General features: G+C 43.7%; 2 protein-coding genes across 6 annotated transcripts in view; one reads left to right on the top strand and one right to left on the bottom strand.

The window, feature by feature from the left end:
- CD96 (CD96 molecule) overlaps positions 1–12,431 on the top strand; it is a 283,642-nt gene that overhangs the window by 222,421 nt on the left and 48,790 nt on the right. For all 5 annotated transcript variants that reach the window (XM_084986926.1, XM_084986928.1, XM_084986927.1 and 2 more), the window contains 2 exon segments: positions 64–271; positions 4,197–4,252. In XM_084986926.1, the coding sequence (XP_084843052.1) occupies positions 64–271; positions 4,197–4,252 (264 nt within the window).
- On the bottom strand, positions 9,734–12,002 carry ZBED2 (zinc finger BED-type containing 2). The gene is made up of 2 exons (XM_003483325.5): positions 11,664–12,002; positions 9,734–11,445 (listed from the first exon to the last, which is right to left on the bottom strand). Exon 2 carries the CDS (start codon positions 10,630–10,632, stop codon positions 9,979–9,981), a length of 654 nt encoding a protein of 217 aa, XP_003483373.1. The 5' UTR covers positions 10,633–11,445; positions 11,664–12,002; the 3' UTR covers positions 9,734–9,978.

The raw sequence follows: 12,431 nt of genomic DNA, 5'->3' as shown, positions 1-12,431 counted from the left end.
AACACCTAGTCCAGAGCTGGCAGAGTTGAGTACTCAAAGCTGGTAACCATTTTGTCTCATCAGGAGGGTAATGGAACGCAGGAAACACTTATCACCCAAGATCACCCCATCAGCAGTTCCACATTTTTTAAAGACAGAGTCAAGCTGGGTGCAAACTACACACTCCACCTCTCTCCAGTCCAAATCCATGACGATGACCAGAAGTTCTCTTGCCACATTGTAGTCAGGCCTGGCAAAATCTTGGCGAGCTCCACCACGGTCAAGGTTTTTGGTAAGAGTTTATGTTCTCTGGACTCACTGCCAGCCTCCTGTCACTGTCTCCTGCCTTCTCTCCCCTAGAGAGGGAAGCACCCTGTTAGCTGGAGAATAGCCACACAAGTGTGGCTATTCTGGAGTTCTGTTTGCCTTGACACTTGTCAGGCATGGTGGGAGTGGGGATGAGGGTAGGAAGCTACAGAATGACAGTTCAGTTAATGGAATAAAATCATGCAGGAAGCCGCAGATTAGTCATTTTCCTGGTAACCACTATCTTATGTGCAATTTTTTTTTTTTTCTTTTTAGGGCCACATGTGCAACATATGGAAACTCCCAGGCTAGAGGTCAAATTGTAGCTGCAGCTGCTGGCCTACACCACAGCCACAGCAATGCCAGATCCGTGCTGCGTCCGTGACCTGCACTACAGCTCACAGCGATGCTGAATCCTTAACCCACCGAGTGAGGCCAGGGATCAAACTCACATCCCCATGGCTACTAGTCAGGTTCGTAACCTGCTAAGCCACGACAGGAACTCCATTATGTGCAATTTTAGTTTCCTAAAAATAGTGGAAGTCTCTTTAATTATAACTGCCAAAGTCCGATTGCTTAGTTGTTAATTGTCTTAGTTGCTTGCTGGAGCAAGGTGGAATAAGGCCAGCGTGCGAAAAGGAAGATGATAAAACAGTTCAAAGAAGCTCTGCAGGGTCACCTCACCCCCAGCAAGGCCAGCTGGGGTGAGAGACTGTCCAGTTCCTCCAGCAAAGGAACCTGCAGGGGTGGCCTCTGACCTTGCATTTGCAGCAGAGTAGAGCCTAGCTGAAATATCCCCTGTGGCCTCAATCAAATTGCAGACACTCTGCAGGATGCAAATTTAAGAAATGTGAAAATTCTATTTTGCTCAGTGGTGCAAGGAAATATTAATAAACAGAAACCCTTGGCTTGGGATAGTTTTCATTTTTTGTGACCAAGATCTGTGTTTTTTAAAAAACATTTTTAAATGAAGACAAAGAAAAACAGTGATATGGATGAGCAATTAACTGTTTTTTAAAATGAGGTAAACAAAGAGAAAATAATTCATAGGACCTAAAATGTGGGCTGGTAGATTTTCCCTCAGTTATCTGAATAAGACAAGTGAAAAATCTTTGTTTTTCCTTGGCATTTTATTGCATAATTATTAGAGGTCACACAGTTCAGCATTCTGAAGGAAACATGAACCCCTTTAGTTCACATAGAGGGGGATAACTACCACCAAAATATATTTAGCTTGAAGTCTCTTGCTTATAGCTTTTTCTTTACCTCTTTCTCTGGCTCTCACTCTCTTCTTCCTGCCCTTCCCTCCCTCTTTCCCCATCTCTCCTCAGGGATGGTCTAGGAAACAATCAACTGCCCCTGATGATTAGTCAGGTTCCTTATGGAGCCTAAACAATGTCCTGCGATGAGTTGGAAAGACTATCCATCTCTTTTATTGATATCCCATGCGCTCATTTACCGGGGTGTGATTGTCTTAGCACAAACATGAAACTGACTCATCTGGCCCGACTGCCCACGAATCAATAAAGGCAGCCATCCAGATAGGAAAAGAAATAATTCTGTGTTAAGCAAACTGTATGCCATTTGACCAAGGGTTTTTGTACCATAACTCGATCTCATTGCCTTGCCAACATTTAAACCATGTCCTGTATTTCTTTGCTGCATTGAAATACCTTCATCTTGGTGTGGATGCTTTTGACTCTTTTATATCTTACCCTTATCACCCTGTCTCTCCATCTCTCTGTCTATATTTCCTTTTGCTTCTTCTTTGAACACCTTTCAGTGGATCCTTAAAAATATGAGACTCTGCCTACTTGCTCATAGAATTAGATTTTTTCCTGCTTCCTGGCCTTCTCCTTTAGCAAATGGACCAGCTAAGTTGTGTTGGGATAATTTTATCCAGTCTTTAATCTATTTGGGGGCATCACCCAAGTGTGTATCAGAGCAAGCCTGGCACACAGGGATAACACATACCTATTCAGAACCCACTCTGCCTCTCTGGGCAATTCCTCAAATAGAGTAAGCCAAAAACAAAAACACGAAAACCTTGAAGTAAATTCTCAACTGTATCCCAGAGCCATTCTGCACACCCTAAATCCAGTTTATTTCTTCTTCCTGAACACCTTCATTCTCAGACAGATCAGAGGCCAGAGGCGTGCCCTCTGCCACTCCTGGCACCCCTAGCACTAGCCTCCTCTGACTTTACTTTCCTTAGTGGGGAGTCACCTGCCATCACAAGTTTGCTCTCCTGCACTCCTAAACTCTGAACGTAATTGTCCTGAGCCCAAAAAAGAATCTGTCTCTCTCTATCACCCCGCAGCTTTTAGGGATTGTTCTTTCTTTTAAGTCCTTCCTTCTGCTGGCATTTGCTGCTAATAGGAGAGCAGAAATAGCCCTCCTTCCACTACTGCTTTAGGTTATGTCTTGGTTTGGGTTTCCCTGAAAGAAAACTTTAGGACAAGAATTTGAATTAATTCATTTGAGAGGCAATCCTAGGAAACATAGGATTAGGAAAATATGTCCAACAAAGGGAAAGGAGATACTGTACATTATCAAGCTGGTTACCATTGTGGGTTTAGAGCTTTTTCCCTCTGGGAATGCTGGGAGAACAAATATCACAGTTATCCCAAATGAAGGCAACGAAGCTGGGGTATTTCCCTCCAGCTCCCATCTGTTATGGCCATGCACTCTCTGGAATTTCCAGTCTGCTCTGCTGTGGAAGGAGTGTGCTGCCACAACCCCAGTCAGTCTTCAGGAGGGAGTCAGAAATGCCTGGCCAGAGGCCTTCAGTGAGCAGAGGCTGAGAGGCGAGGGTCGTGTCAGTTTCTCCACTGGTTCATAGACAGCTCTGTCTGCTCCCCTTGAGAACTTACTTAAAGCTATTTCAGTTCAACATGATGTTCTCAATGTCTGTTTGGTGCTGAACACTTTTTTGTTTTTCTTTTTAGGGCCGCACCTGCAGCATATGGAGGTTCCCAGGCTAGGGGTCAAGCCAGAGCTTTGGCTGCTGGCCTGCGCCACAGCCACAGCAATACGGGATCTGAGCCACATTTGCAACCTGCACCACAGCTCATGGCAATGCCGGATCCTTAACCCACTGAACAAGGCCAGGGATCAAACCTTTGTCTTCATGGATGCTAGTCAGATTTGTTAACTGCTGAGCCATGACGGAAACTCGTGAACACTTTTAAGTGCTGGGGATGGAGAGATGGATAAAACCCTCTGGCTTCCAGGCACTTAGCATCTAGCAGGAAAACAAAAGCACTGAGGTTGTCCCTGGTATCTTCTAACACCAAGCAACTTAACAAGAATTAGGTGTTTTTCCTATCCCCTTCAGGGGGCCGTAACTTATGCTTTATTTAGTTCCAGGTGTTTGGACAAATAGAATACTCCTCTCTTCTCTATGCCTGCTGCCTGCCCCTTCCCTCTTCCACATTGCTCATTTCACCTGACTCACCCAGAATCATCACTCAAGAATCAGATGACACCTCTTCCAAAAGCCTCCTCTTATTCCCCAACATTAGGTTAAAAGCTTCTCTTAAAAGCTCCCTTCAAATCCTACACATCCTCAATAACAGTAGTTATTTCAACTACATATACATATATATATTACACACATATATACATATATATTAATTTCTATTAATATACATACATATATATTAATTTCTATTTTATCTATCTATATTTTCCATGAAAGTGTAAATTTCTTGAGGATGATGAATATTATTTGTTCACTTTTGTTTCCTAGGCATCCTGTATAGTGCTGGTACACAGTGAGAATTTAATAAATATCTGATGAGTTGTGAATTTTTCACACACACACACACACACACACACACACACACACACCCTGGTGACCAGGAAGGGTATCATTCAGTGCCACTAACTGTGCTTTTCTTGCCTTTAAGCTAAGCCAGAAATCCCCATGATTGTGGAAAATAATTCCATGGATGTCCTTGGAAAGGTGAGTCACTTTAAAGCCTTTGAAAATCTACAGTATAGTGTGGCAGGGTGTGTCAGTTTGCATCGTTAGCCAGAATGTTTTCTCAGAGGATCCTACTCCAGTTAACTTCTGGCGGGGATGAAGGAAAGCTGAATTGATTCAAGAAACCAGATGGGGATCCTTATTTTCTGACTTAGGGCTCTCAGAACATGTGATCTTGTGATCTTTAGTCCTTAAATTTCCTGGAAAAATTGTCTCAGTTGTTTAAATTTTGTTTAATAAAAATTGAAGTAGATAGTGAAGGAAAACTAGGGCAGAAAGCAGTGGGGATCTGGTGTAAGAATGAGGTTTTTGCTCAGCTGATATTTAATTTGTTCTAATTCATTTCCTATACCAGCTTTTCTAATATTTGTATTTTTAAGCGACAAGAGGAAATATGCCCTTCTGAACTCCTTCAGAACCCTGGCTAGTCCTTAGGCAGTAGGAGAAAGAGCAGGAGAAAAAGAAAATGAGAATAGGGCCCCTGACTTTAATTTCTCGTCGGTAGTTCTCAGCTTCTAGTCTTTGGGACCTGGGTTCCCTTCCCACCTAGTCCTCTTGCTGGCTGTGACCTTGGGCTAATTACATCAAACCTTTGTAGTCAGTTTTCCCATATGAAGGGGATAAAGGGAGTATCAGCACATTGTTGCTGTTTTTAAGAATTAAATGAAATAATGTATGAAAAGTTCCTAGTATATTGTTTGGTGTATGTTAAGTGCTTGGTAAGCATTTTTGTTGTTGTTGTTATGTGTTGATCAGCTGTCTTGTGGTATTATGACTTCACTCAGTCTTTTCAAAACTCCAAGTAGAGCCGTGAGCTGTGGTGTAGGTTGCAGACGTGGCTCGGATCCTGCGTTGCTGTGGCTCTGGCGTAGGCTGGTGGCTACAGCTCCGATTGGACCCCTAGCCTGGGAACCTCCATATGCCGCGGGAGCGGCCCAAGAAATAGCAAAAAGACAAAAAAAAAAAAAAAAAAAAAAAAAAAAAAAAACTCCAAGTAGAATAAATATTCTCATGAATTCTCAAACATTTCCTGTTATGCAAGGTGCAAGAAAATTATACTCGCATTCTAGTTTCCTCTAGACCCAAGAATATTTAGTTATTTAAATAACCATGATTTCTTGTCATCATTTTTACTGAATATCAGTCATATAATTTGACAGCTGCTTACAAGCCATGGTTCAGACAGTGTGGTGCAGTTTTAAATGAGTGTATTAGCCAAGTCTTTGTATCTTTTGTTGATTTTATGGCTGGCTTAGTCTCTTAGATTGTTACTGTAGGTGAGAGTACATAGGAAAGATTTCCGTGTTTTTTGTTTCACTGTAATTATTTTTCAAGTTTATTAGTGGACTTCATTTCAGTAGTTTAAATAAAACCAAAAAAAATCTAAAATCTGGTGTTTGGTAGGCTTTTTTCTTTTCTTTTACTTTTTCTTTTTTGGGGGGGCGGGGGGAGGTTCTTGAGCCAGTGTTTACAGGTAATATGGACTCAATCTAGATATAGAGTCACAAGCTTGGATCCAAGAATTTCAGTTTAAAAAAAAAAAAAAAGAACTTTGTCTCATGTGTCATCAGATATTCTCTTCTGTACCCAAGCTTCCCTAGGCAATGACTAGACAAATCAAAGGACTTTTCCTTCCTGGGGAATTAGTGAATAATCTCTCACCAACTCCATGAAACCAGCTACAGGATACAGCTTGTCTATGGATCTTTTAAGACCTTGCCAGACATTAGTAATTCCTCACTCTAGTATTCTTATAATCCCCACTGCATTTATAATAACTGATTAACTCTTCAGAGCCCTTTCACATGCCTTTATCATCAATAGTTCCAATAAACCACTGAACTATAGAACATCTGTCCTTTTTCAGATGAGAAAGTGGGGCCTCCAGAGTCTAAACCACTGGCGGAGTCACTAACAAAGGGCAGGGCTGGGATGAGGATTTAGTCTGTCCATATTCGGGCAGGATGGCATCACAAAAAGAGGTCATGCTTCAGGGGTAGATAGAACTAAGGTCAGATCGCAATTCGACCACTTCCTAGCTCCACAGCCTCATCAAGTAGTTAAGCTCTCTGAGTCCCAGCTAAGTCAGCTCTAAAACTAGCTGGGACTCCAGCTCTAAAACAATAAATATTCCACAGGGTTCTTAGGTGCCTTTAGTTTGTGTACTGTACTGGAGTACGTAGCACAGAGTAGGTATCTTGGGAATGTTTTTTCCTTCCCCACCACTCTTTCACTTATTCTTCCTCTGCATGTATATTCATACATCTACTGTGTGATCGATTCTAGAAGACAGTGGGATAATGGAAAAACAGAACATAGATAGTGGAATCTGATAGAGCTGGGTCTGAATTCTCCTCCATCACTATCAACTCTGGACCCTGGACCTCAGCTTCTGAGCTGCCTCATCAGTGACCAGGGACAATGATCCCAACCTCACAAGGGTGATACAAGGACCAAATGAGAGAATTCTATGCCAAATGAGAGAACTCTATGAGATGATGCCAAGTATCTATCATCTGGCAACCATTGTGTTCAGTAATGGTAATTTCCTACCTTCCTCTTTTTGCCCCTTAGAAATTGAGTCACTTGTATGTCTTGGATGCCTACTAGGTGCTACATATTCACTGCACCAGCAGCCCTCAGTCTTAGAACAATAGGGATTTGGTCAGCTGTGAGCTGTGTCTTCCAGTGTTACTAGCTAAAGTTACAAAAAAGCTTCTGCTTAATTATTTTCCTTATAGGCTAGAAAAGCCCCCAAACTATTCTAACAATGATGCCTTTCAGGCTAAGACATGCTGCAGTGTCCAAGGAGAGTGTAACCTCCGTGGATGTCATATTCTTGCATGTTTCCAACGGCTCAGCTCAACCAGGCCAGGCTGCCAACACAGCATGCAGCTTCACCTCCAGCTCAGTAGAAAGAAAGGGAGTCTTTAACCTAAATGTCAGGGCCTCCCATGTAGCAGATTTTTGCATTCGAGCAAAAGATACTGGTCCAAAGAGCCCCTGATCCACAGACCCTGGTATATTTCACTCAGATGATGCAGCAGAAGGTGGCACAGGAGAGATACATGAAAACTCTACTCAGCAGGGCATCTTTCCATGAGCCATACATGTCTCTTTTTTGAGCCTGTGAATAAAAAATAGATCATCTCCATGGTTCTGTCCTTGTTATTCTCTAACTTTATTATGTTTGACAAAATTTAAGAAAAAAAAATCTAAATAAAACTACCTCATGTAAAACTTAGGAAATAAAAGCAGATGGAGTTAAAATGCCTCAAAGGGGAGAGAGGCCAAATAATAAGAACCATGGGAAACGGACCCCATAATCTAAAACCACACATCAGAGTTTAGCAGCATAGCCCCAGTAGCTACTTACAGAACTTGATTGTTTCTGTTTATTTCCTTTTGGTTTGGCAAAGCCTGAGTTTTTGTGGATTCCTTGACCTTAAGCTCCATTCCGTGTGTACACGTGTATGTGTGTGTGTAAGATTAGACATTGCAGCCTTCTCCCCTTCCCCATCAGAATCTTTTGTGGCACAATAAGGGTCCAAGTCCAAATCTCCAGCCATGTGGCTGCCAGCCTCATTATCATTTGCAGTGTTGAGCCCCTGAGCTTTCACCACAGATGGAGAAGGTCATAATGGGGCACCACACCCCTGTGGAGAAACTACAAAGGAAGTGAAATCTTTAATATCAGGCAAGTTTCTAGAAAAACAACAACAACAACAAAAAAAAAACGAGATTACAGGACTCTAGTGCAGCCTGGGTTTTTCACAAGCCTGGTGTTTGGACCTGTATCTGTTCCACAAACAGCTCACGAGGAGCACAGGTCTGGCTGTTAAGAGCTGCTGACATGTCTAAGAACAAGCAATTAGAAGGAGCCAAGGAGGCGAGGACTGAACAAGGCATGACACCATTATTATACCATGATTTTGTCTGCTTTGGGGGAGATGGGTGCCTCAGGTTATCTATACAATGAGATGCTTCTTTATCTCCTCTTGTCTTCCTCAGCTCTCACCATCTCCTCTTCCTCACTCCCAATTCCATTTTAATTTTTATTATTATTATTATTTTTTTTTTGTCTTTTCTACAGCCACTCCCATGGCATATGGAGGTTCCCAGGCTAGGGGTCTAATCAGAGCTGTTGCTGCCGGCCTATGCCAGAGCCACAGCAACGTGGGATCCGAGCTGTGTCTGCGACCTGCACTGCAGCTCACGGCAACGCCGGATTGTTAACCCACTGAGCAAGGCCAGGGATCGAACCCAAAACCTCAAGGTTCCTAGTCGGATTCGTTAACCACTGTGCCACAACGGGAACTCCCCAATTCAGTTTTTAAACAAGAGTTATAGGTTCTATAGGAATCATCCAAAACAAGTCAGCTCTGGCACAAAGGCCAAGGTACTTTAGCTTGATTTTTTTCCTATTCCCAAGTTAACATTTTAACGTGTCCTCAGCAGCCCAGGGAATTTCCCTCTCCATATGGACTGCAGGATCCCTTTTTTTCAAAACATCTCTGAATATTTAAAGATGAGTAGCTTTTTAAAAAAAATCTGAAAACAATGCATTAGCATGCAGTTAGTATTTTAAAGACCGGATCATATTCCAAAACTTACTGTTCAAATGAATGAGTGGTCTGTGTGGTCTATGGGGACAAAACAAAAGCCACTTCACTCATTCTAATTGACCTCAGAAGCTAAGAAAATGTTCTCTCTCCTTCACTCTCCCAGACAGTCAAAGTCTCTTAACCTTTCCGTGGTGAATTTTTTCTAGGGAGCTGTCTCTCTTCTCTTATTTGTACTTGTCTTCTCTATCCCTTTTTCTTCCTTTTTTACTTTTCTGTCTCTGTTCTTTATTTCTTCTATTTACCCTATCACTCCATCTTTTTATTTTTCTTTCCATTTCCTTCATCTCTTTCTCACACACTTCCTTTAACAGACCTTAAGATGAAGTCAAATTGTTTTTGAAAATATTTATGAATACATTTTTGTATCCTCTATTCTTTGAGTTTAATTCAAGGGAGTTGAAGAGTCTTTGTCTCTGTGCTAATTTTGCACTAACTGCTTATGTGTTAGATTGTTGGAAAGACTTACGGGCCTCAGACAGGTTATGCTGATGAAACAGCTTTACAAGCAGTTGCAATAATGGGAGAAGGATGATCCTCCGAAGGGTCTGGAGATGTCAGGTTCCAGCTTCTTTGTCCTTGCACTGCTGGGTCCCACAGAATATGCTTTGTGTGCAGGTCTCGAATCAACACCAGCGTATGTGCAAACACTTCTATCCCAGGAAGCCTAATCCTTGCTCGTGGTGGGATCTCAAGAGTGAGCTGGTCACATAGGTCATTTCAGCCACCCAACCAGCCTCAACCATCAAAACCTACAGCCCCACCAAAACCCAGTTCTAGGCATAAATTCCATTATTTTCCCTCAACATCTTGCCCCCAAACAACTCACAGACCCATGGCAGCAAAAAAACATTTCTCTTTAATTAGTATATATTAAAGTTTTGATCAGTACAGCTCCAGGAACCCCATAGATAAGCATTTGGTCAATCAAAGCCTGCTGAGATTAACCTCTCCACCCTACACTCTCTCTTAGAACCCAAATCCCACTAAGTCACTTGGCTGTTTTTTTAAACTGGAACTAAAATGGCTTCTTTGCTATGAGTCTAAGGTCAGTGTTTTCAAAATAGATTCCATCAAGCCCATTTAAACGAAGTGGAAGGGATGAGCTGCTGTAGGCTGGTCTTTCTCCCTCTGGCAGGCCTCCTTCTCAGCCCTTATTTTCCGCTTCATCTCCAGGATGGCCCTTTCTACCTCCTCCAGGGCTCTTTCTCTCCTTTCCACAGCCCTCTCCCGCCATTCCACTGCCCTCTCTCTCCTAAGGATTTCCCTTTCTCTTTGACTGGCCCATAAAGCCAGGGCCCCCACCTGCTCCAGGAGCCTGGCCCAGTCGCCCTCAATGCCCATAGGGAGCTGGGGCCCTTGAAGACTGGGGTCTTGGCGCTGCCCTGCCTGCCCGTGGCCACCCTTCTCCAGCTCCTCTTTGTGCATGCTTTTCAGATGCTTCCACAGGGCTGTGGTGCCCACGTTAACCCCAGGGCCACGGCTCACCTGCCTGCCACACAGACGGCAGGTGGCATATTGGTTGGGGTGGTGCCCAGCACGGGCAGGGGCCAGGTGGAAGTACTCCCAAGCCTCCGAAAAGCGGCTCCCCTTGTTGTGGGGCATTGGAGTGGGAACGGCACCAGCCAAAGGGCCAACCAGTTCTCCTGTCTCACTGACCTCCTCCTCCTCCTTCACTTCTAAATGCCCTTTCGCTTTCATCCTGGTTCCCTCCTCTTCCTCCTCTTCCCGCCTCATCCTGTCTCCTCTTTACAGCTTTCCTGAAACGAAAAGTCTCAAAGGCCAAATGTGTACTTGGGAAGGGACTGTGGTAGTTCTTAGAGATTTACAATAATGGTCCAAGGCTGGTGACACCTGGGTGGTGTGATGTTTCCTTCTTTCTGCTTCACTGAAGAGTCAGGGTGAGTCAGAGCCAAGCAAAATGTCCTCAGAGGCTCTCATGTACATTCTTTCCATGACCCGAATACACGCCGATCTCTCCTTGGCTGGGCCAGAAGATGAAACAAAACAGTGCAACAGTTACAATCCTCTTCAGTAAGCTCAGTGTTCTCTGCATCAACCAGCACCACAGGTGTTTTTCAATATTGAAAATTTTAGATTTTCTCTTGATTCTCCTCCTGGCGGCTTCTGATGTTTCTGTGCTCCCGGAGACCTGTACAGTGTGTTTTAGAGGCAGGAGGAGCAGCCTCAGGGTCCAAACGCTCCAGAACCCCTAGGGCTGGGGCCTCACTGGGCTCTCTCAGTGTGGACAGATGCTGGCATAGGAGAGACTCATGCTTCCTAAGAACAGTTGCAACAGGCAGTCCAGAGGCTACAGAGCCTGCCAGGGTCTGGGAAATAAAGTTCCCAATGTGAGGTCAGTTTGTCCCTAGGGAAGTCCCTCTGGGGCTGAGATTCTAAGAACTCCAAACAGCAGGCTTAGCTGTTTTCAGCAGGAGGAGCTGACATGCATAGAGGAGAGAGAGGCGGAGCACGTTTCCACAGACCTGGTTGTGCCCAGTGGTCCTCAGCAAGCATCTCACCACATGCCACCTTCCCGGGCACCATCACCTACAAAGCCAACAGCTGATGAGAAACTTCCTGACAGCAATTTTCCAGGTGTTTGGCTTCGGTACCCCATTTTAAGGGTAAATAAACGAAATGGAAATAGAAAATTATGGTATGTTTTGAAAACAGCCTGACTTCTCAAGTGATTGAGAGCCTTATTTGTCAGGCTTTGCGACCCAGAACAGTTAGGAGATGCCCCCCAGGTACAAGTGGGTACTTACAGGTAAGCAAGCCTCCAGACTGGTCTCCGATGGCTCCCGTGCAAGGCGAATGCTCCCACTACCTGGGAAGGCTGTTAGCTGACTCCTGCCTGTGGAGGAGAGCACCTCCAGTTCCTGTTCCCTCCCACTTCCAGGGAAGCCTGGTTTCCAAGTGGGTGTGTCCCTGCCTGTAGGGTTTTTCTGCAACTTCCGAGACACAAATGCAAACCTTTTCTCCACTCCCCCTTCCACCACTGAGAAAAGTGGTCCCTGGCAAATGTCAGGCAGTAAAACAGTAAGTCAGGCACCTACAAGTTTTAGTTCTCTTTCCAGAGGACTACATCATCTGGACTCTCAACCAAAGAAGGAGATTTAAGAGGAGGAAATGGTGAAATATGAGCAGAAAAACCGCATGCCTCAAGGACCTCTGTGGTTTCAAATATTTTGTTCAGTTGTCAGACTGTGAATCTCCATTTTTGGTTGGAAACTGTGGATGTTGAACAGTCAGTAGAAAAGGCAGAGAATTTGCAGAAAAGGGAAGATGAAGTAAAATGACTCACCTAACCCCAATTTGGAGAAATAAAGCAAATCGAGAAACGTATTTGGGGTTGCTTTGTATTATGTTATGTAACTAGAATTGGAAAAGCTGGAATCTATGGGAATGAAATAAAGGGACAATCACAATTTCAGCAAAAAATATGTATCTGTAAGTTTAGAAAGAAAAACCTACCAAGAAATATAGGCACGTCTTAGAGAAGGTGTCCATGGAAGGAAAACACCTTGCGTTAT

Source organism: Sus scrofa, chromosome 13, assembly GCF_054392235.1.
Source record: "Sus scrofa isolate SSC_HxYL_T2T_F1_AM1 chromosome 13, Sscrofa_HxYL_maternal_Yorkshire_Landrace_v2.0, whole genome shotgun sequence".
NCBI classification, from domain to species: Eukaryota; Metazoa; Chordata; class Mammalia; order Artiodactyla; family Suidae; genus Sus; species Sus scrofa.
This window is presented reverse-complemented; position numbering and strand designations above follow the sequence as displayed.

What these genes read in the sequence shown, in the direction of transcription:
- ZBED2 (XM_003483325.5), bottom strand. Translation starts at nt 10,632, where the DNA reads ATGAGGCGGGAAGAGGAGGAAGAGGAGGGAACCAGGATGAAAGCGAAA.